The sequence below is a fragment of the Metarhizium robertsii genome (assembly GCF_000187425.2).
Source record: "Metarhizium robertsii ARSEF 23 chromosome Unknown MAA_Scf_6, whole genome shotgun sequence".
Taxonomy (NCBI): domain Eukaryota; kingdom Fungi; phylum Ascomycota; class Sordariomycetes; order Hypocreales; family Clavicipitaceae; genus Metarhizium; species Metarhizium robertsii.
In genome coordinates, this window is record NW_011942204.1 from 368,178 (window position 1) to 390,986 (window position 22,809).

Genomic DNA, 22,809 nt, shown 5'->3' on the forward strand with positions numbered 1-22,809 from the left:
AATAATTATATAAATAATATATATTAATTAAGCTTATAACTTATTAAAAGTATATATACTTAACTTAAATATATTAACCTTACTTATTAACCTAATAATTAAGGGTAATACTTACTATAAATACGTGTACCTAATTACTCTTTATCTTATCCTTACGTGACTAACTCGCCTATTCCAACACCCAGCACTAGCCTTTCTCACAGGCCACCAGACATGACGGCCACGAGCATCTCGCACGCTGCAATAGGCGCCTGGTACATTCTGTTGGTTGTCATGCTATAGAATGATGTTGAGAGATTGGTTGATGACGTACTTGGCATTGACCCAAGAGCAAGTTAATTGGACAGTCAGCTGCGGCCGGCCACAGCAAAACCTCAACATTGACCATGATGGTACCACCGTCCATGCACTGCAATCACCAATGCAGGTTCTTTGAAGGGGTGGTGGTCTAGCTGGATAGCAAGAATAAATTGATATGAGCTCGCCGGAGTACGGTTTCCCGATGTTTTCAGCGCCTGTAATCACCATTCTTCCAATACCCATACTTCTCTATCCCAGCTTAGAGAACAACTCTATGTTCATCATGGATGCTGGCAATGTTCCCTTGAGCCCGTTTAACATGTACTCAAGCGATGCCACGGAGAAGACGGATGTCATCAATTTGGTTGTTAGTTAAGCACCTGCCGGGGCTGTACGTGCCACAGTCGCCTAAGTTGACGGCGGTTCTCATCGCAATCAAGCCCCTGACACCAGCTTTTAGGAACGGCTGGCACACTAGCCGAAACGATAAGCGGAATCACTGTACCGTTGATTACTACGACGCCGCTGGTGCCAAGATCAGCCGGAATCATGTTGTTTGGCCTGGCATGGGATGGTGTGACAAGGGCTTGTATACAAGGACTCGAAACGAAGGCCTCAATTCCATCTCACCGCTCTCTTTGTCATCAAAGGTCCTTGGTTTTCCTTGCGCTATTTGTAACAAAAAGGGCTTATTTACCTAGTACGCAAGGCAGCGGTGAGACATGTGGAAACCAAAAGTTACCAAACGATCCGGACATTCTACAGGTACAGCTTACAGTCTTTGGTACTAAAGGTCCTTCGTTTTCCTCGAGACCTAGTCGACAAAGAGCTCTATTTATACAAGAAGTGGTGCGAGCCTTCTGCCCTAGGTCTTGTGATCGTCGCCATCGTGTAACTGTGTGACATTTATATTCACTTCCAGTATGGCGACTTTGAAGCCTGTCTCGGGGGTGGCACGGCGAGTCGCAAGAGACGGAATCTTGATCATCTCTGACACATTATACAAGAATTATGGCATGAATAACTACTGGTCTCCGATGGCAGGCTTCGCTAATTGGAGTTAAAGCGCCAAGAGGATCACGGAATCGTTGGGAGGCGGCCTCTGCGACGACCACAGAAACATTCACAAACCATCTATTAAGGCAACTACTTAACCGTATTTCAAGGAACCCCATGCATTCCTTGCAGCACTATCCCAGACGCTTTACGTAACTACGTATTAATCCCGATAGGTTTCTTGCCGTGCGTGGTAGGGGGTCCGGTCGTCCGCGGAGTCGCCGACGGATGGTACAACAGTCGTACAAGACAAGTCCCAACAATCATGAATGCGCCGACAGTATGCCCAGTTTTTCTCCGATGAATGGATATGCAGCCTGCTTACGTGGCTGTTTGGCTGGTGGCGGCGGCTCAAGAGTCAAGAGTCAAGACGTGGAGCTATCTCCGAAACTGTCTATCGCCGAAAGCTTGCGTACACAAGTTCCTCCCATTGCCATGGCCACGATTCAGCCTCGATTGAATTTCAAAGCCATTCCCCGAAAATTTACGACACGCTTTGACCGTCCGCCGCAAACTGACAAAGTTTAATGGTTACACTGCATCGGGGCATGACAACAGTCCCTACCGACATGTAAACCATGTGAACGGATTTTGAATATAAAAATGCCGTGTCTTCTCCGCAAAGGACGACAACAATAGATGATTTAGTCGAAAATTAACCTACTCCTTGATACAAAGCTTACATTTCCTCCGTCACCATGGTCTCCCACGGCAATTATAAGGTGCAGAAAGTCACCTACCCATCCAACGGGGAGACAATCGCCGGCATCCTCTACAAGCCAACCAATGTCAGCAACCCCCCCGGCGTCGTTCTCCTCGGGCCGTATTCCTTCATCAAAGAGCAGGCGCCCTTGCAGTACGCCACACGACTTGCCGACGAGGGCTACGCCGCCCTGATCTTCGACCCTCGGACCGTCGGCGACAGCACCGGACAGCCGCGCCGTCTGGAGAATCCCAAAATGAAAAACGAGGACGTGGTAGCCGGACTGGACTATCTCCAAAGCCTGCCAGACGTGGACAGCAACCGACTGTTCCTGGTCGGCATCTGCCAGGGCGGCCCGGAATGCCTCGACATTGCCTCGTACGACCAGCGTGTGCGCGGAGTCGCCTCCGTCACAGGCTACTACCGGGACCGCGAAACCGACATTTGGATGATTTGCTCGGGCTGTGTCAACCCCGAGCCCGGCGTAGACGTGGGCTCGATGAAGATGCCCACCCCGGAACAGGGCGAGGCCCTCTACAAGGCCAGGCTGGACCGGGCCCGGAAAGCCCGCGAGTTGTACGAGGAGACGGGCGAGGTCGTGTACCAGCCGCTGGTTGACCCGAAGGCCGCTGACCCGGATGTTGGTTCGCTCGCTGGGCTGCCGGGCCCGGTTGCCTGGTCGTGGTACGGCCCGTGGACTCTTAAGAACTTTGACAACCGGTACGCCGTCATGAGTGATATCGATCACTTTGGGTATAGTACCGTGGACGGGGTGGCCAAGCTCACAAAGCCTGCGTTGATTATCCACGGAGATAATTGCATGAACGCGGCGTCTGCGAAGCGCCACTATGACTCTATCCCCACGAAGAACAAGAAGCTCGTTTGGGATAATGGCGTGTCTCATTTCCAGCACTATGAGCAGCCGGACATTGTCGATCACAATGTGGCGGAAATTGCGGCCTGGTTTGCTGGCGTGAACTGATGGATATGGTTGGGGAGTGCACGTCCACAGAGGCTTTCCCAGTGGTAATTACCAGACAGATCGCGGCGCAGTGAATATTTGTGCAGATATGCCATAGCAATGAATGATAAAGTTGAGACATATCGAGATAACTGCATTTACGCGGTCAAGATTTCTACTTATCGCTGGTGTATGCGGCTACTTGCACAGTCAAAAATTACGGCCATGTTGTCAATTGGATTCTACGTCAGTCCGTTGCTTCAGATGGCATCATTTCTTGTAGTCTGTGAGGGTTGGTGTCATAGATTGATCATCTTGACTCCAGTTCCCTCTTCAGCTAATGCCTTTTTATCCCTCACGGTCTGCTTACTATCTTGGCTTTACATTCCGTGAATCCCAAACAATTCGGGTCCTCCCATTTCGCCACCCGGTTCATGCGCTCCATCAATGCATTAGCGGTTATGGCGGGCCGGTATTCGCTCAATGGTTCCGGGCGTACAGCTTATAGCTTATGTCGTCTGGGCCAAAATGGACAGTACAGAGAGACCAAGACCAATTCGACACGCGTAGCTCTCTAGAAGAGTGAGTCAAGCTTGGTGCCACGATTCAGGGAGCCTCCAGTTCTGTCATATATTTTTCAGCCCTCTTTCAAGGCACCGAAGAACTCCTCCGAGTTGCTGCCACGCCAGTCTCGCAGCGCATACAACAGGTAGCAGAAGTCTTTCTACCCGGATGGCCACTTCGTAGCCCGGCGCGGCACGAGCCGCGTCTTTCAGTAGCCTTGTGATGGAGGGAGCGCCCTGCCTGTTCCTAATTAAATCGACGGGACCGGCTGCCACCAAACGATCAGAGGGAATGGCAAGCCATATACAGCCTGTTTCTCAGTTGTACAGCGACGTAACATGCGCTCGGCCATTCTCCTTCTTTGTGATGGTCATGTTGTGAATGCCAAATGGAGTATTAGCGGGACTGCGCGCAAATGAGACTGTCTGGCCGCTAAAGCAATGTGTCCGACCGTCTCCTCGTCTTCCTCCCATCGATCATGGCACCTTCGTTCCGAATGGTCGCCTTGATCTTGGACTCCAGCACGTTCATCTAAAACTCGCGAGTAGGGACGACAGCTATAGACAACGACTCTGACTTGAACTGGAATAGGCGGTCAAGGAAGTGTTCAGCTCAAAATTCGTTAGGAGGATCGTAGGAAAACAAGGCTGCATGAATATAAGCCAGCTAGTCAAGAAGTAGGAGCTATTGCGAAGAGTTGGCGAGGGTGCGCTGTTGAAGAACGGGGGGTAGCACACCTTATTAATAGGGTGAGATCCGTCCAAACATCATTCTCCCCTTCAGAGCTCTCAAAGACAAAGAGCTGACGACCACTGAGGTCCCAAGGAATGACAAGTTTTAGCCCTTAGTACTGAACTAGTACGCGAGGGTACAGCAGACGAGAAGCTAGGATCTCCGTCTCCCATCGCAGAGAGTTGTAGACGGCTACCTCGAAACAAACCTCCTCGGCCTGTATCTCGATAGTTAACCCGTCAAAATCTGGCATGTTGACATGGCCGCGAGCTAGACGAGCAGCCATGTCGGGCATGTTGGAAGTTTTGACATGAAAACACTAAGCATGGTTAGCAAAATCGGGGTCATTAAGACACATAGCAGCAGTGGAAGAAGCTGACATTGTTGTTGGGCCCCTTGGTGATTATGGGAATGATTCCCCCTATCTCGCGGATGAGTCGCCCAACGTCCCAGTCGCCCTCAAATGGACTGTGGCCACTGCGAACTAGATTCAGAAGATTCTTGCCATGCGTTGCTTGCCGCTGGGCGTGGAAGACCACTAGTCTCGCCAATACATTGTGATATGTCTTGATAATCTTGATTGACTTGTATGTAGTGCGGCTGCGTGCAAGCTACGAGGTGCGCTGCCCTAATGCGAATGGGGGTATCGCGATGGTTTTGCCCGTGCACTGCGTTGAACAACTACGCAACTCTATAGCCGTGAGATGCTTGCAAAGCACCAGACTGCAATTAACCCTGGTGTCGTCGGAGATACCACCACCCGTGCTGGCCGCCTTGTCCCCGTTGCGGTAGCCAGCGGAAGCTTGAAACTAGCCAGGTGTTTATTTGCGGTTGGAGGAACTAGTTTTTGCATTGCTCATGATGAACCGCATCGGCGTTGGTCCTGCACTTGTACTTTGCGCCATCGCGTTATAGCTTGTCATGCTTCGTCATACAGTGGGCGCATTCTGGACGTTGGAGAAAAGAGGCCAAGAACGAGTCCGTAGATTGAGACCTGATACGGCTATTACATGAGAAAGTGATGGCGCAAATGTGTGTACATTCTGTACCCTGCGAAAAGAGATGAGCATGAATTCTAACCATGCATGACACGAACGCCCATGACGCATCGCCAGTTGTCGTGGACAGGATGGAAATTCCGAATTAACCTCACGTGGACGCCTTGGAGGGATGCAAAATCCAGAGGTTGGGGCAATCGACGCCCTAAAATCCTGACAGCCGACTCCCGACACTGGCGTCCCGCTTTTCACCAATCAAATCCCTGCCTCGCCCTTGGTTCCTTCTGAATCCAGCTGCACGACCTTGTCCACCAGAGACTTGGCAATTTCGCACCCCATCCAAAATCTCCACAGCTGCACTCCTTCAATCCAATACCACAGCTTGCACGACCAGGAAATTTGCTCAAATACTCTCAGCATCACCTCATAACAGCCGACGACCCAAGCCCAACGGCTGGTCGCATCTCTCCCCACAAGACCAAACAAAACAAAACCATGAAGCACAGGCCTTCCCGGTCTGCCAGAAGCGCAGATTGCGCTAGTTTACACACGACTCACCACTCCCGACTCAAGGTTTCACCAAGGCCCGGCGAGTCAATAAAGTTCCGTAGTCCACCAAAGCATCGTCAGACACGACTCTGTGGTCCGTTACTCGTACACGGGAGATATTTTTGGCCCGTGAGCCTTGTCTTACCTGCTGCTATAAGATCGGCCGGGCCTGCCTCTGTCTTGGTCTGGGAAACCTGACCCCCTCTTAGTCTCGCTCTCTACACGCCCACACCATCATAGACCCAGCCTCACAACACCATACATACATTGAATATCATCGCAACGCACATTCACAATGGATATGGATCATTCTACCATGCACATGGGCATGACTGGCACCCCGACCGCCATGTCCATGCCAACCTCAACTGCCGACAGCCACAGCCACGGCCACGACATGGAGGGCATGGGCAACGGATGCAAGATTTCCGTACGACTCAACCCCCTCCTCCCAAAAACCCCATCCGGCGAGACCACAGTCCAGTGACTAACATGGAATCCCCCAGATGCTCTTCAACCTCAACACCGTCGGCTCATGCTTCCTCTCGTCCGAATGGCAAATCACATCCACCGGCATGTTCGCCGGCTCCTGCATCGGCGTCTTCCTCCTCGGCATGGTCCTCGAGTTCCTCCGCCGCTCCATCAAGGAATACGACAGATTTCTCGTCCGCCAGCACGTATCCAAGTTCCAGTCCTCGGCTAGCCCTGCCGCCGCAGCAGCCACCGGTTCCGTCGGCAGCAAGGAGGGCGCGGCCATCACCTCGTGCGCCGTGGTCCCTCCGTTTCGACCAAACGTGTTGCAGCAGGGCATCCGGGCGTTTTTGCACCTGCTAGCCTTTGTCGTTGCCTACATTCTGATGCTGGTACGTTGTCCTTGCATGCGTGTGTGCGTGCGTGTGTGTCTGTGTGTGTGTTGGGGGGGAGCGGGGGGTGTCATGCTGCTCAAAAATACTTTGCAAAATGCTAACCAAACCACAGTTGGCCATGTACTACAACGGCTACATCATCCTGTGCATCTTCCTCGGCTCATTCTTCGGCGCCTTTATCTTCCAGTGGGAAACTCTTCCCCTCGGGTACGTCCTTTCCTCCTCTACACAATCTGCATGCGCTCCGTCACTTCCCATGACTTACACCAAACTCGGCAGCGGTCAACAAACGAGCGCCGCCCAGGAAGCCACCGTCTGCTGCGGGTAATTGCTCAATAAGGCATTTTTGGCAAAGAAAACCTCTCAGGACGACTTGCTTCGCGAACAGGAGAACCCCGCCATCGTCCCTAGTCTACAACAACAACAAACAGTACATGTAATACGACGTAACAGAACCAGAAGATATCCAATGTTTGAATGCCGCAGCATTATGGAAATACGCAGTACGAATGATTTAGAAGCGCATACCCGAGATGGTAGATATATGTAGCTCAGGAGCACTACAAGTGCAGAGCAGGCGATGGACGTTGCATTCTCGACGTTGCTTATACCCCCGAGACGCAATAGTTGCCTCGTCATTATGCTTCAAATATATAGTTGCAGAATCCAAATTAGTCCACTTCAGTAGCAAATTATATCAAGAGTAAATTAACAGCTATGCCATTCTTCTACGGAAAATACAAAACTCATTCATTGTATGATCCAAACGCCAGTATGCCTCTGCCAAAATGAAATCGTAACCGCATCGTCCAACACAGCCCTGTACAAAAGACGGCTGGATCAAGGAGAAGAGAGAGAGAAACAAGGAAAAATACACATAGTTAAGGATGGTGTTCTTGTTGAACACGGGCTTATCGCCATGCCGTAGCTCCTCTGGTCTCTTGGCGTCGATGAGAGGCAGGCGTCGACCCGACACCAATAGTAACGCGACGTGGTGCCTCTTTCAAGCCGTCTCGCGGGCTACTTGCTGTATTCTCCAGTCGGACACTCCCTCCTAGATTCATCCGCCTAGCCTGGCCAGCGGTCAGGTTTCGGTCGCCTCTAAACTCGGGCGGTGAGCAGGTGAGCGGAGGGCTCTTCCGTCGTTCCAGGCTGCCACGACGAGCCCTCGAGATGCCATTTGTGCTGCTGGCCAACGCCGACGGCATGCTAGGGCGTGGCATAGCTCGCTCAGGGATGGTGGATATCGACGAGACGCGTCTTCCATTAGCAGCGACTACTCCGCCCAAGGCACTCGGCCTGCGAGCTTTGGCTGATTGCATGGCACTGCGGAGCTTGCGAACATCAATCATGCTCGACTCAGAGTCTGAGCCGGAGCTAGGTGTCCCTTGGATTGGGGGATTATTCTCGTCCACAATGCCCCTCAAGGATGTCGGCTGCGGGGGGCTTAACCTGCTGCGATGAGCGGCTGGCAATGACGGCGGCGACAAGTTGCCCGTCTTAGAGACATCCAGTGTTCGCAGCGGCGACACCCTGCCAGAGTTGGGGGAGCTGGACGACACGCTTCGGCTGAGCATTGGTGCTTGTAGCAATGGTGAGCCTTGTGGCTGCACTGACATTCGGGTCTTTGATAGAAAACCAGCCTGGAATCGCCCCGGCTTGGAAGCTGGTGTGGCCGCCTGTTCCTCCTCTGGCGCCTCAATCCTGGGGCTCGATGTCTCGCGGTTTTGTTCATCCTCGACAAGATAGGTTGGTTGCGGTGGCGGAATTGGGGTCCTCTCTGCTGACGACTGATCAGGGGTTGCGTCCATCTGCTGCGGTGTGTTTGCAAAATCGGCCAGAGTTCCGTCTTCGCTTTCGTCATCCCTCCATCGGACACTCCTGGGCTTGGATTTTTTAACTGGTGTGAAGCTGATTCCCTTCTTCGCCGCGCCAAACACCTTACGTCTTCTTGGCGACGATTTCATCGGGCTGGCAAACACTTGCTCGCTCTGAACAGCAGCAAGCGCCAGAGGAGCAATGGGCTTGACGTACGCTCCAAGGCTCTTCTTCCGCTTCGGTGTGCCTTTCCGAGTTGGAGGGAAGATTTCTAGCACGGGAAGAGAACCGTCAGGTTTCACCACCTGACCCGCAGCATTATATCCCGTGTCGAGAAGTTTGTGGATAATCTGTTTCGCGTGAGCGACAGCGCTGTCCTCATCCATGGCCAAAGTATCGGAAAGCGACGCTAGCATCTCGAACTGGGCAGTAAGAAGCATTTGCATCATGGCTGCATCGCCGAGCTTTTCTTGCTCGAGGACTTCACGGTACGCTTCCCGACCAAAGTTTGCTTTGAGGAGCTCTGCCTCCCGGGTCAACGTAGCATGCTCGCCGCTGTCCATGCCCTCCAGGCCTTCGAGTTGTTGCAGACTGTGGGAAAGTGCGGTATCGATTGCCCGCTCCCACGTTGCCTTTTCAAGCTTCTGGTGAATATGTTGGCGACTGTTTTCAAGCTCAACCTGAATGCCTTGAGCAGTCTTTCGAATAGAAATCAAATTTTGAGGCATAGAGTCGTTATCTGCCCGCTGCTCACAAACGGTATCAAACGCAGCAATCCAACCGGTCAACATGGCAATCCGTCTCTCAAAGGCTTTGAGCTTCTTCATAGTAGCAATGCGCTCCTGACGCTCCGCCGCGGAGTGGTCGTAGGCTGCGCGAAGGCGCAACACACCTTCTCGAGCGACGCCGTCTCGCTTATCGCATTGCTTGCGGAATTTGGCAAAGAACAATTGTTCAGCGTCCTTCTGCTGCGCTTTGAGCTCATTGATGAGAGCCATCTGTTCATCAATCTTAACCAAGAAGTCCTTGACATGGCGATTGACGTTGAAGACGTTGCGAGTAACCTTGGTTTGGATGTTCTTGGCCCTGTTTGCATAGCGCAGTGTATTCTGCGTCTCGTCGAAGTGGGCACTAGAAGGGGATACGCACACAATCATGACTGTCTTGCAGTTTCCGCCTAGCGAAAACTTTAGCAGTCGAGTGAGCTTACTGTTACGATAGGGGACATGGGCGCGCTGGCGCTTGTCGCAAAGTGCATTGATGCAGCTGCCCAATGCCAGGAGAGATTTGTTGATATTGGCGCCTTCGGTTAGGCGCACGCCGCGGTTTTTCGTCACCGATGCACGCTCAGATCCGGCCAAGTCGATAATGCTGAGGGTGGCCATGGTATGCGGTTCATTGACATCGGCGTTTCTGTCCTTTTGAGATATATTAATCTGCAATACCGCATGCGACCGAGACGACGTGGCGTTTGCTTCTGTTGGAGACACGGTTCGATACTCGTTGCCTTGGATAATCATGTCCATGACTTCTTGGACATTCTTGGGGTGGTGGCTTGTGAGACCGAAGACCGTTACGGCTTGGTTGCTGTCTTCCCTGAGCATCAGACCACCTTGGCTTCCACCAGGGACCAAAAGATCCCGAATTGTTTCATTGTATATTTCGAGATAACTCAAGCTAAGCTCTGTCGTTTTTTCCTGGCTTCGCTCGTCGATTTTCTCGAACAGCTCCTGCATGGTCAGGAAGATAATACCCGGATGTTGAGCGGTGCCAGTGATGGTATGTGTCTTTCCGCAGCCGGTAGCGCCGTAAGCGAAAACAGTGGCGTTGTAGCCGTCAAGGACACTGTCTAATAGGTTCTTGGTTGTCCCTTCATAGACATCGGACTGGGTAGTGTTTTCGTCGAAAACGCGATCGAAGGCAAAAACTTGGTCTTTGACCTTTTTGGACGTGGGGACGACGGATCTGGAGAATCGTTGCACGGGGTTGTCCTCTGGGGGGTCGAAAACACTTTTGCTGAGGATTAGCATAGGCATAGTGGTGTAATGAGGAAATGATGCCACATACAGACAGCGGTCATCTACGACCTTGATCACGCTGCGTAGACCTCGCTGGTGCAGCTTGGGGGCTGGGCCTGCGAGGGAGCCATCTCCGAGGAAGACGGGACTGTCATCGGTTTTTTGTCTGATGCTTCGTCAGTGCCTCTGCTCACGGTCTACAAACGATTGCGGTTGTCGTCGGCGCAACATACAGCTGGGCTGCCTCCCTGATTGTGAATGGCCGTACGCGAACTATGACTGCGTTAGTTCTTTGCTGATGGTGATGATTGCAAGTAGCTCTCGCGCGTTTTGCACAACGTGTTCTCGTACCAGCAACAGTGATGGATGATTGTCCCGCAGCCGCCATATTGCAGAGCTTCGGGGACTGGTGCTTGTCTTTGGTGAGGTGTGTTTCGTCTATCGCGTGCACGTCACCGGTGCGTGGACAGATGGCCCCTTATGAAAGAATCTCGGTAAGGGGTATATATTCACGACGAGCGTTTATGCGGGCCGTCTGGTACAGCGTGGATTCGTGAACGGTATGGGTAAACACATTCGTTTCAGAACCAGTAATCCCGGAAATCGACAAGAACCCAAAAAAAAAAAAAAAAATCTCCCAGCGGGTATCACTTGATGGCCAATGGTGTCGTCCAAACAAAAATTCTAATGGTCAGAAGAATGTTCAAAACGCAAACAAACATGTGCAGAAGGGGATGGAGGTGACGAGGCCGAGTTGAAGAGCAAGAGAAGCAAGAGCGTGATTGTATCGCATTGCACCGGACGAATGCACGAATGCACGAATGCAAGCACCCACTTGGTGACGTCTATTCGTTTGTTGTTCGACCCTTGCCAGCTGCTGCCGCTGCGCGGGTGGCTGAGGATAAATATGGTTGCTGTGGTGACAGTAGTGCAACGACCAAGGGGCAGAATAGCGAAAATAAGCCAATCAATGCGAGCAGTGGGCAGGACCCGCTTCTACAATACTGGCACTTGGTTACTCAAACGTACGATCCACCGGGCCCACAATAGCCTGGAGTCTCACGGAGACACGTCTTTGGGGTGCATAATCCCTACCCTACATACAATTCTGAACTGGTGGGATTTTTGAAATGGCTATTATCCGCGGAAGACAATCTGAAAGACGGGCAATTAGATATCGTGGTTTGAGTGGGTTTGATTGCAGGGCCATCGTCATAAGATCGGAAGTCGCGATGTCATGATGTAACGTTTTTACCTGCCGCCTACTAGGTACTTACGGAGTACACGAGGCAAGTTCCTTGTTGAGTAAGCCAAAAAGAAGCAGCCCAGACTAGTCCAGATATAAAATACCTCGAGGCCTGCAAACCACAGCCTCACATTCCATGTCGTCATCGCGGCCAGCCGACGCGGAAGCAACAACGGTCAACGAAACTCAATGGACGTCCATGGCCAGCCATTCTGTGTCTCTAGCGCACTTTGCAGACTCTGCCAGTTTTGGTTTCGCGATGGAGAGTCCGTCACTGCAGGTATGTTGGGTGCCCCCCCGCGCAGTTGAGTCGCATGTGTCTCACGGTGCAAATTGCCAGACCTAAGAGACACCAAGGCCAGAAATCTGGTTTCTTTTCCGTTCGCACAGAATGGGACACATGTAGATGGGCATGTGACGATTCACATCGCCTGCACCAAGCGAGGCTGCTGGTGCCAGCCGGGAATCCTCTGCTTTCATACCTCGTGCTACGCCTTCTACTCGGCCAAGTTTGGCCAGACATCGCATCTGCTCGTGGATTCCATGTATAGCGATTACACCCCAGCCTTTTCTCTGCAACGAAAACGAACAGCATACATCCTGAGTCTCCTGGAGCGTCGAACGACATCCGGCGCATTAGCCACATTCCCGCCAGAGCTGCGTCGCCTGGTTGCGCGGGACCTTGTTCGGGAGTACGCCGTGGTCAATTTGCATCACCTGGTGCATACTGCACCGACTGTTCCCAACACCGTCACCATTGACCTTGAGCAGGACGTGTATGCGTCCTATGTACGCATTGAGGGTAGCACCTATGTCCAGTCTCTTCACAACAAGGCGCCCCAGGGAGCCCGTCTGGACTGCAAGCATATCCATTCCCCGCACCCGGGCCAGATCGTACGCAATATATTCTTGGAGTACGATCACCTGGGCATCCGAGGGGTTCACGTGTGCGCTCCCAGAAGTGATTCTCAGCAGACGGCTGACAACGTATGGTGGGTGGAGCTTCGACGACAGCAGGGACTTCGACATATCCTGGCTGTATCTGATGTGAGTTTGCCACCATGGAGAGGACGTACAGGCTTACCAACACGCATTCAGGGGTTGAAGGTCAGGGGCATCATGGATGGGATGGAACAAGATGCAACAGATGGTTCCATCCGCGGCCCTGCTTGGCCGGAGCCAGCCACGGAATGCAAAGTGATAGACCTCGAAGGACTCAAAATTTCCACCTTTCCGCCCCGAGGATTGAGAATGAGCCATGTCGAATTCAATGCGCCACATGTCCAGGGGTATTTTATTGCTATTTTCCGACGCCAGGTCATAAAGTTGCAGGCACACCGCCAAACAGCAAGCCGGCATTTCTACCATGATGCAGACATTATTTGCAAGGATCTAACGTGGATATACATGCCTGTAGATCCGGGAGAGTACGTCAAAGAGATTGGGATTCTGCGGTGCACACTTCGGCCGCCAAGCCAGCTGCATTGGCCTACAACGTTGATGGTGAGGCAATGCGTGTACGATGTCGCAACATGAAGAAACAAAGTTAATAACTCAATATAGCTCGTCACTAACCGCGGCCGAGCAACGATTTTGGGAAAGATACCCAGTCCTCGGCATTCCTATTCCCGAGTCCATGAGATTGGAACTTCACCCTCAAAAGTATACGTTAACGAAGTAGACAGCGTACGAGACGGGCAGCGAGTTAGGTACGTAGGGGTGCAGGCCACGATTCCAAGCTGTTGGGAAAAATCGACCAACTCAAAATTTTGGATGCCAAAATCTATCCCCCATCGATTTGGTCAAACGCATCTTTACTCGTGCTGTCGACTGGAGAATGTTGCAGCAGTAACGCCATGCCGTGGTAAGCGTCTTCGACACCAACCCATCATAGGCATGTTGCTCCAATACCATGACGGAACTCGTGCCTGTGTCGGTCAGTATCGATTGGACTGGACACTGGACACTGTAGCCATACGACCAGAGCTGCCAATGTGGCTTAGGCAAGGAGAGATAGAACGCGACAAGAAATATGTCAGTGAGGTTCGACTCAACGGACGACAAGTCGTTGACGGCGCGCAATCATGGCAAGAGATTCCTTGGCATGGCAAGTTGGAGTGGTGGTACTTGCGACAGGAGGCTAGGGTGATTCATGTCGCGTCAGAGCCCGAATAACCAGATACGGGAGGCTCGCCACAAGGTTGTGCCCCAATTCTACACGGATATACGACAGCAGTCACTTGAACAACGAAAAGGGGTGCTTTGCCACTGTGCCACGGGATTCCATGAATTTATTCGTTTGTTTCTGCGTCAACCTGGGCCGCCCAAGACGTTCCAACGCTCTACTCCAAATGGCCGTTTGTACGTGCCACGAGATGGTCCAAAAGACGCTCCCGTGCATCCCTCACGTTTCTAGCCCCATTCCTGGCCAGTTCAAAGAAGAACATCAACAGATCTGCCTTTTCTGAATCAACATCGATGTACTGCCCCAAATTTGCGACACTGGGGCTCCCATAGAGAGAAGTGAGCTGGTCAGCACCGTCTTCGTACAGCCATACCCGAAACGAAACTCCCACGACGGTGAGAACGAAAACAGACGGCAAGCCACTCGTTTCCAGACACGATTTTGCCGACTCGACGGCTTGTCTTTCCAGACTCTCGACAGTACCACCGCGTACCCTGCATTCCACCCACAGCAACGGGGTCATTGTGTTTCTGGCGGCATCGTATCGGCTGACGACAACGGTATCGCGCGGCGGTCTATCGGCTGGTGGGATATCGCATATCACAGAGTGTACTCCTGGGCTTGGGAACCGCTCATGTAGTAGGTTTTGCCAGAGAGAGAATGCGTGGCGGTCAGGATCTTGAGATGCTTGCCGGTACATGTGCCGGAGAAGCGGCGTCGAGATGGGGCCCATGAGCAAAGTCGTGTACCCAGGTAGGCTTGGGGTTTTCTATCGGAGTTGCCGGTGATTGAAGTTTCCAGACGAGTTCAATTATGTCTTTGCAGGAAGGAGAAGCGCGAAGGGGGAGGCGGAAGACGAGGCAGCGTTGGCTGCGATGCCGCCACCCAACCGCACAATGGGGTTGGTGCCTAACGACAGGCTGAGCACGGCAAAGGCTCATCTATCAAAAGTATCTTGTACATGGATCAAATTCCAGAACGAAGCGATGGCTCGCAGTTATTGGAGGAGGAAATCGTCTGGAACCTACACCGGGTAGCTGCTGAGCGGCTTACGAGGTGATTCATGTCTACTATATTGTATGCATATCGCTCTCGGCAAATACCCAGGTACGCAGCTATACATTACTCGGCCCATGGCAGTGAATGCGAATGTGATGAAGATGACATGTAGTAGGTGAACAAACGAGGTGTCGGCCTACACTCTTGCCCAAATCATTTGTCATGCTGGCCAAAAAAAAAAAAAAAAAAGAAAAAACCAGGCACAATATATACCGGGTTATGAAGCCCCCAACCGCCATGGCCAACATTGGAGCTACAAATGGGCAGTCTCCCCCCTCGAAGCAACAACCTCGTCTAGCCACGACTGCAACTTGTCGCCCTGCCCCGTGGGCGCACTAGAATGAAAGTTGAGGTTCACAAAGGGCGCGATGTGCGCCTCCCGCTCGGCGACGTAAAACTCGACGGGGCCGTAGCCAGCCTAGGTCAGTAGTACAGTACGTCAGCCACGGTTCGCCAGACGCCCCGACGCAGCACACACACACACACACACATACCTCGAGGGTCTTGACAAAGGCGTCAATGCTCGGCAGCAGGACCTCGTTGCCGCCCGCCAAGACCAGTATCCTGCCCACGGGCAGGCCGCGGAACCACTCGGCGGGCGCGCTCGACGCGTCAGTGTAGTAGTCCGGGGCCCGATCACCCATGTACTTCCCAGCCCAGTATTCGAGGGCCCGGCGGTCGAGGATATCCGCGCCGTTGTAGCCGGCCAGCCGGGCGTTTGTCGTCCCCCCGTCCAGGGCGGTCCAGGGGGCCATCATGGCGGCGGCGGCGAGGGGCCCGGGCAGCGGCAGGGCGTCGATCTCGGGGTGGCGGTGGGCCAGGTGCGCCAGCACGGCGGCGACGAGATTCCCGCCGGCCGAGTCGCCGCCGAGGAGGACGCGCGAGGGCGGGCGGGCGGCGACGACGGACCGCAGGGCCTCGACCGCCTGCCGCAGCTGCGCGGGGTACGTGGCCGCCGGGGCGAGGCCGTAGGCGACGAAGAAGACGGCCAGGCCGGGGCGCGCGCGGACGAGGCGCATGAAGAAGGCGAGGTGGCCGTTGAGCGCGGGCAGGTTAAAGCCGCCGCCGTGGTACCAGACGAGGACGGCGCCGGCGTCCGGGTCGCCGATCCAGAGACCCTTGGCGCCGTGGCGGAGCTCGACGGTGCGCGGGGCCATGTTAAAGGATGCCGCCTGCTGCTTGTACACGGCGTCGGTGGACGGGAACACCCATCTGGCAATAGGTGTCAATGGTTAGCCGGGTCGGCATGGAGCGGGTGGGAGGTTCTCCCGGGGGGGGGGGGGGGGTCGGTACTGCTGCTGCGGCGAGGACAGCCGGACAATCAGCTTGCGCACGGCGGCGTACACGACGTGCAGGTACAGCGAGGGCTCATCGTTGGGCCCGCGCCGCCATCCTGTCAGCAGCGCGGAGAGGGTGGTGAAGACGAGGGATCCTAGTGCCGGCAGCAGGTCGAGTTTCTCTCTGAGCGTGGGCGTGGCGGCTGCGGAGGGGGCCATGGTGTTGTTGGCATGTATATTTTCTAGTACTAGTACGCGGCGGTATTATTCAGCGTCGAGGTGGGCATTACTAGCGACGCAGAATGCTTATTTTCGAATGGGCGGGCTGGCTGTGAATAAATGTCGACTGGTAGCAGACATGTTGCCGAGGTTTCTCGACGGGCAGCGACGAGGAATTGCGGCTGGGGGGGTTGGGCGGATTGGCTACGTGCGGGGTAGGACGAGGGAGTGTGTAGCCATGTCCTGTGAGCAGACTAGACGGGCCAGGCACATTTATTTTGATTTCGTCTCATGAGGTGAGACACGGCATCGGCAACACGGCTGCATCGATGAGCAGACGTGGATGCATCCCGGCCCGGGAGGGGCCACAATCACCGTGTACATACATGTATGTACTCAGTAGATGGTCAATACTTTATTCCATTCGCTGCGCAAGAAATATGTGGTCTGGTACTCCGTAAAGATGGAACAACGAGAAGAAAAAAGAGACCAAGAGAAGAAGAAGAATAAAACGAGCACTTGACCCGTCTGAAACAAACCACCCACCAGACTCCAATACATGCCCATTTAGCGCCGTTCATCCCAGACCCCTGAAATAACACCAGCCCGATGCCGTCCCGTCACGACTTCACCGCCTTCGTCCAGCACGCCTCGCCCTCCGGCGCCTCGGCCAGCCTCGCCATCTCCACGCACCAGACGGCGTCGGGGCTGCCGGCACCGTCCCACAGCGCGCTCGGCAGAGTCGGCACGGCCGCGAGGTGCGCGTGCCTCAGCGCGTCCCAGTAGTGCCCGGCGGCGAGCACCCAGCCCTCCCCTTGTAGGCATCTGCACCAGACACGACCTTGGCATCGGTTGACACGTTGGTGAGGCGGCGGAAGTGCCTCGCGGCGGCCTGCCACGGGAACATGTGAATGTGTCGGTTGGCGATCGACTGATGCGAAATGTCAATTGGTTGGAGGAAACGACAATTATGTAAATAGGTTGGGCGAATTGTGCTTGTAAAGATGCTTGAATCCCGAGAGACACCACTGGCCGAACCCACATGTATCCATGATCGCAAATAGTATTGACTCTAGTCTCTGAGTCTCGCACTGCAGACAGAAATTATAAAAATATTCGTGGATAGATATAAGAAAAGTCAAGTACAGCAACATTTTGCAACTTGCAATTACGACTGTCCTGCCGGTTACATACAGCCTGGCGCCATGGCCACCAGGGATCATGTCGCTACACCAAGTCAACCATGTACTCGCCTACACACGCTTCCATATTGACCACCTGGCACTCATGCATCTCGACACCCAGGCAAGACCATCAAGTCACAAAGGCAAAACACCAGCATGTGTGTATATAAATACTGTATATTTTGCATTCCACTCCTCTTCAGCAACACATGTGCGCGCAACCAGGATCCGTTGAAGCCTGGAAGCCCACTCCATGAGTCCAATCTATCTACTATACAGAACTGCTTTATCCAATTATCTCTGCACGACTTGTCCCTTCCCGCCCTCTTGCAAGGCAAAGCCATGGGCAACCTTTCTCCCCTCTCCGTCTATTCACAGCACCCATTCTTCATGGACCCTGTGCAGCCGCCCCAGACCTCACATGCTGCCTCAGTGCTAGTTCACGCTGGGGTGAATGGCCCTACAGCAAGGAGTAGGACCCGTACGTCGGAGCAGGCTGAGTCGTGGAAGACTTCGTCACGGCCGGGGGCGCCCCGTAGCCGGGGGCCGTGTCGTGTGCGGCATCAGTCGTGGCGGCCTGCGTCGTCGAGGACTTGCTAGTGACGGGCTTGGCCGAGGTTTGAAGCGTAGTGAGAATGGAATAGACCGGAGCCTGAAAGGTGAGAGTCGGCTTGCTGAAGTGAGTGTCGAGGGACGGGGTGAGATATGCAGGGGCGCCGTATGTAGGCTGGACCTGCTGCGTCGTGGTGCTTGACGTGTGTTGCACGGGAGGAGGATTCCCGTATCCATACGGATTCTTGTCCTCGGTGCGCTCCTCGAGCGGCTTGGGCTCTGCGGGCAGTCCCTTGTCCTGGCTGACGGCGCTGGCGATGGCGCCGCCGAAAGCTGTTGCCAAGGCGAGAACGTGCGTCAGTCTCATGGTGATGGGGGCTTGACGATATCGCGAGTGTAAAACAGGTTTGTAAAGCATGGAAGGGTAGAGTATGTGTCGACTGAACAAGTTGCTTTGGAGCTGGATGAGTTGATGGAAAACATGGCAGGATGAACTGACTTCTTTATACCTGTCTGTCCTGCGCAAGAACTGTCGTGTGTTGTTGTGAGCCAATTTTGTTTCCACTTCTGGCCATGATAAAACCGCGTGTTAGCACGGATTAGTGCAAATCCATGGCATACAATCTATGTATGGCTCTAGGGACCGTTTTCTACCGTCTCGAGCGACATCTGGGACGATTGTAGCGGATTGTCAAAGGCAATGGCGGCATGGTGCGCAATGTGCCCGGCAATGCGCACTCTTGGGCCGTAATGTCTTACCTTGTAAAACACGTCGTTTTTGGAACCCATTGTCAACTAGATTTGATAGGGTACTTTTAAAATTATGTTCTCCACTATCTGTCTCATTTTGCACGTGCCAACGTGTTTATTATTAGGTTCTCGCTGTAAATGTTTTCGGTGGGAGTTGTTTGCGGTTTGCGATCTTCCTTCCCCTTTGTCACAGTTTAATTAGGCCGTAGTCTCCGCGATCCGTGAGCGAATCGTGCCAACAGTTGTGTTATTGGTGCCCAGATGGGCTGAAGAGTCTGGAACTTTTCGTGCCACCCTCTGCTGGAGCACAGGCGGTCGTGCAGGATGGGTGCCTGGATGATCAGCGCGGTGTGGCGGTGTGGTGTCTGGTTGAAGCTTGTTACAAGGAGAGACAAGAGTGCTAAAGACAGCAGAGACAACATTCTCACGTGAGTGGCATTGAGATGTGCAGAGGACGAAAAGACTGACGTCGAGAAAAGCCTCGAGACGTGGTATCGATCGCAAACCACTGGCTTCATCATGTTGGTTGTTGTGGCCTTGTGCATCCATGTGAAAGCTGTTGGTTTTTATGTAGTGACTGTGATCATCGCATATTACTGCTACCAACGAACCATGCATGTTGGTTATGGTATGTAGATCAATAAGCGTCTGCTCGAGAATGTCGTGTTTCTTTGTTCGTCACCTCGTTGCTCTAACCCAAAGCGGTACATGAGACCTCTACCGATGTCGAGTGAAAATGCAGTTGTTTTGCCTATTTTTGGCGCATTTTTCGTTATTTTCATCCATTTCTTTGCAATTCACCTGTTTCAGAGGGTTTCCAAAGCACCGCGATCGAGATTTGGGAGGCCGAGGGTTTGATAATTGTCACAAATTGGGCCCCGGTCGAGCACACATGGTGGGAACTGGGCGTAGAGGCATACTGCTTTGCCTCTTGCATCTTTGCCTCGAGCTGTTATGGAGAACCACGGTATGAGTGAATGACTTGTGCATGAACTGACGAATAGATATTGCGAGGTACATCCACGTGCCTGGTAAGAATCTGCTCTTGTCAGGTTTCATAACGTCCCTGGATGTATATTAATCTCTGGCCCAATGACGACCAATGTTGGTTTTATATATAATATTGTGAGCGACGACAAAGTTTCTCCGAAGTCCAGCTGGGGCATTTAGAGCCATCTAACTTACCTGACTCTGACGTCTGGTTTAGGCAAATAGGTTGATTTCTTCCGCAGAGTTTAGCATGATAGCGTCCGATACAGTAGGATCCGAAGCGTTTGGGGAGCATTTCAATTGAACAGCCTCTGCAGGACTGCTTTTGGCCTTTGGCATGAATATATGCCATAGCAAAAGGAGCTGAGCATGAGGGCCATGACCAATACCTGAGGTCGACGCGTTTTCAGTCATGGGCAGTTTGCAAACGCGTACATAATCACTTCACTTGACATGTCAACGGTTAGTAAAGCCACATGCATCGACCCCCGTTGACAAACGCGGCTGGCAGGCTGGCAGGTGTTGACACTTGCAAGGACTGTGAACTGTCGGATGCCCCAACAAACAGAAATCGCAATGCGCCGAGGTATATTTTGACCGTGGAAAATGGTTTTCTTCTCCGCCTGGCACTTCTTTGCGCTTGCCTCAACTGTCACCACCAGACACATTCCCGTCTACAACCACAACGCAATCAAAGCTTTGCATAGGAGGTAGACGGCTACTACTCATTCAAGTCTGAATACCATCACTGCATGTTAGTTCCCACTAGAGGTACAGCCCTTCATCATCCACATTTTGTCTATCTAGTCACCTTTCTCATCCATCTTTTGTACAGCCCTTCCGAATCTTACCCCGAAAATGGATGACTTTGTGTCGGGAATGCTAGACCAGATGATGCGGATGCCCCCTGAAGTCAGGGATCTGTTTTTCTCATCCAGGGAAACAATTGAGGAAGAAAATTTCCAGCTGATTGCCCCTAACGCCAAGCTTTTCAGACCCGAAAAAGTCCCCGTCCATACTCTTCTTTTCCAGGAATGGTCACGAGCACTCGTGTGTCTTCTTGCTGTCCCTGTTCCACAGCCCGATCTCTTCCAAGTACCAGACGAACGCGGCAGTCAAGATGAGGCCCGTTTCTCTATTGCGATCCAAAGGGGAAGTCGCATCATGGGTCAAGCAGTAAAACCCATCAGCGGCCACGTTGCTACTATTCTTGACCTGCCCACGGAAATTATTCTCCAAGTTTTTAAAGAAGTCGACTGCATGAAAGACCTTATTTGCCTCGGCCTAGCCAGACGATCTTTCTGGGCCATTGCTCGGCAACGCCTCCACGATTACTACATGTCGCTCTGGGGTAAATGGGCTGGCGAGAATATTGTTTATGTTGGAGAGTACACGCAGCCAGGGGATGTCCCTCCTGGATTGTTTTCGGAGGAAGAGATAGAAGAGCAAATCTCAAAATCAATCTCACTTTACGAAATTGGCAACTGATTTGGCTCCAAGGAACAAAAGATGGAACTATGCATCCGAGACGCGTCTATACGCCTATACGAGGCGTGTAAAAACCGAGACAAGTCGCATGATCCAGCATTCAAATTGGCGTACTCGGAGATCGTTTGCGAAGACTCAACCTACTTCCCGGAGAATGAGTCGTGGATTCTCAGAAATCTCACTACAAAGGAGTTTATTCGCTCTGAGGCCATTGCAATTAAGCCAGAATATATCCATGGCCCTTTCATTGAGTACTTGGGTTTTCACGAAGTCATCGTGTCACGCGCCAGTTGGTCAACATTTTCTCCAACCGCGATGGCAGACCCGACGGAGATCACCCGGGGAGTCTGGGCAGGACATCGCTTCGACATCACAACTCTTGCTAGACACAACTTGGACCCTCAGGCTACGGAGTGGCGAGATGTGAGCGAAGAGGTAGCAAAAGAAATTGCTTCTATCTGGCGGGACAATCATGGCCCTAATTGGCGTAAGAAGTACGTGCAACTTAAAAAATGCCAACAAGCTGATTTCGATCTTTGGCGCGGAGATTTTGATTAGTATGGATTGCAAAGAGATTGATGTATCAAGTACGGCTGGCCATGAATGTTGCAAGCTAATGAGTGGCGTGAGCAAGTGGCAGAAGGGACGAAAAAGGGGAAGTCGGATGTTGTTTACAGATGAGTGGTTTTATGGCCAAGATATTTCATATACAGTTTCGATGAGAGGATGGTATTGCGAGCCGCAAGGGATATGTCGGATAGTTCAAATCCTGTGGTGCATTGGAAGTTGCTTTATTGAATTGCTCGCTGGATGCAAACTATGGAATCGTTGTCAAGGGAGAAAAAGAGTTTTGTAGTAGGATGCTTTACTTTAATCAACAGGGTTTGCGATGAGACAAGTCTACCAAATCGACGTGTTATCGACAGCGAAATACTAGCGATTATTGCGACACGATGGCCCATCTAGTGTTCACTTGATGGACTTGCGGGATTTGATCAAGCCCAAGGCCTATCTTACTAGCCATGTATCCAAGCATGATAGAAAACTCGAGGGCAATAAAACGAAAAACGCCGCATCCACCTTGACTTACTTGACTAGGTCCGAGGTGGCCCGAAGAGGTTCCGCCAAGTACCCGTGCCGATATGAAGGCGCTTCGTGTCTCTAAATAGATACAAGTTCCAAGCTCGAGTCAGTTCATTAGGAACCCTCGCCAATACCGGGCTCCATCGGTAGTCGTCAAAGCCGAAACGTGCCTGCAGGGGTTGTCTTGTCCGCATGAATTATCCACTCTAAT

General features: G+C 52.6%; 9 protein-coding genes across 9 annotated transcripts; 4 read left to right on the forward strand and 5 right to left on the reverse strand.

Moving 5' to 3' along the window:
* Positions 1-2,054: 2,054 nt before the first annotated feature.
* MAA_08176 (DEHA2E00484p-like protein) lies at positions 2,055-3,041 on the forward strand (the record flags this gene model as incomplete). The annotated part of the gene is made up of 1 exon (XM_007826174.1): positions 2,055-3,041. One exon carries the CDS (start codon positions 2,055-2,057, stop codon positions 3,039-3,041), a length of 987 nt encoding a protein of 328 aa, XP_007824365.1.
* Positions 3,042-4,428: 1,387 nt separating this feature from the next.
* MAA_11313 (HET domain-containing protein) lies at positions 4,429-4,611 on the reverse strand (the record flags this gene model as incomplete). Its single annotated transcript, XM_011413301.1, has 1 exon — positions 4,429-4,611. The coding sequence occupies one exon, from the start codon at positions 4,609-4,611 to the stop codon at positions 4,429-4,431; it is 183 nt and encodes a 60-aa protein (XP_011411603.1).
* A 1,547-nt stretch (positions 4,612-6,158) lies between these two features.
* MAA_08175 (Ctr copper transporter) lies at positions 6,159-7,057 on the forward strand (the record flags this gene model as incomplete). The annotated part of the gene is made up of 3 exons (XM_007826173.1): positions 6,159-6,293; positions 6,370-6,726; positions 6,842-7,057. 3 exons carry the CDS (start codon positions 6,159-6,161, stop codon positions 7,055-7,057), a joined length of 708 nt encoding a protein of 235 aa, XP_007824364.1.
* Positions 7,058-7,640: 583 nt separating this feature from the next.
* Positions 7,641-10,953, reverse strand: MAA_08174 (kinesin; the record flags this gene model as incomplete). The annotated part of the gene is made up of 4 exons (XM_007826172.2): positions 7,641-10,557; positions 10,615-10,731; positions 10,799-10,838; positions 10,917-10,953. 4 exons carry the CDS (start codon positions 10,951-10,953, stop codon positions 7,641-7,643), a joined length of 3,111 nt encoding a protein of 1,036 aa, XP_007824363.2.
* Positions 10,954-12,000: 1,047 nt separating this feature from the next.
* On the forward strand, positions 12,001-13,492 carry MAA_11314 (Protein kinase-like protein; the record flags this gene model as incomplete). Its single annotated transcript, XM_011413302.1, has 4 exons — positions 12,001-12,091; positions 12,152-12,858; positions 12,910-13,238; positions 13,375-13,492. The coding sequence occupies 4 exons, from the start codon at positions 12,001-12,003 to the stop codon at positions 13,490-13,492; spliced, it is 1,245 nt and encodes a 414-aa protein (XP_011411604.1).
* Positions 13,493-14,153: 661 nt separating this feature from the next.
* Positions 14,154-14,729, reverse strand: MAA_08173 (uncharacterized protein; the record flags this gene model as incomplete). The annotated part of the gene is made up of 1 exon (XM_007826171.2): positions 14,154-14,729. The coding sequence occupies one exon, from the start codon at positions 14,727-14,729 to the stop codon at positions 14,154-14,156; it is 576 nt and encodes a 191-aa protein (XP_007824362.2).
* Positions 14,730-15,308: 579 nt separating this feature from the next.
* On the reverse strand, positions 15,309-16,551 carry MAA_11315 (uncharacterized protein; the record flags this gene model as incomplete). The annotated part of the gene is made up of 3 exons (XM_011413303.1): positions 15,309-15,473; positions 15,550-16,267; positions 16,349-16,551. The coding sequence occupies 3 exons, from the start codon at positions 16,549-16,551 to the stop codon at positions 15,309-15,311; spliced, it is 1,086 nt and encodes a 361-aa protein (XP_011411605.1).
* A 1,644-nt stretch (positions 16,552-18,195) lies between these two features.
* Positions 18,196-18,654, reverse strand: MAA_08172 (uncharacterized protein; the record flags this gene model as incomplete). Its single annotated transcript, XM_007826170.1, has 1 exon — positions 18,196-18,654. The coding sequence occupies one exon, from the start codon at positions 18,652-18,654 to the stop codon at positions 18,196-18,198; it is 459 nt and encodes a 152-aa protein (XP_007824361.1).
* Positions 18,655-20,885: 2,231 nt separating this feature from the next.
* MAA_08171 (F-box domain containing protein) lies at positions 20,886-21,515 on the forward strand (the record flags this gene model as incomplete). The annotated part of the gene is made up of 1 exon (XM_007826169.1): positions 20,886-21,515. The coding sequence occupies one exon, from the start codon at positions 20,886-20,888 to the stop codon at positions 21,513-21,515; it is 630 nt and encodes a 209-aa protein (XP_007824360.1).
* Between the last annotated feature and the right edge of the window lie 1,294 nt (positions 21,516-22,809).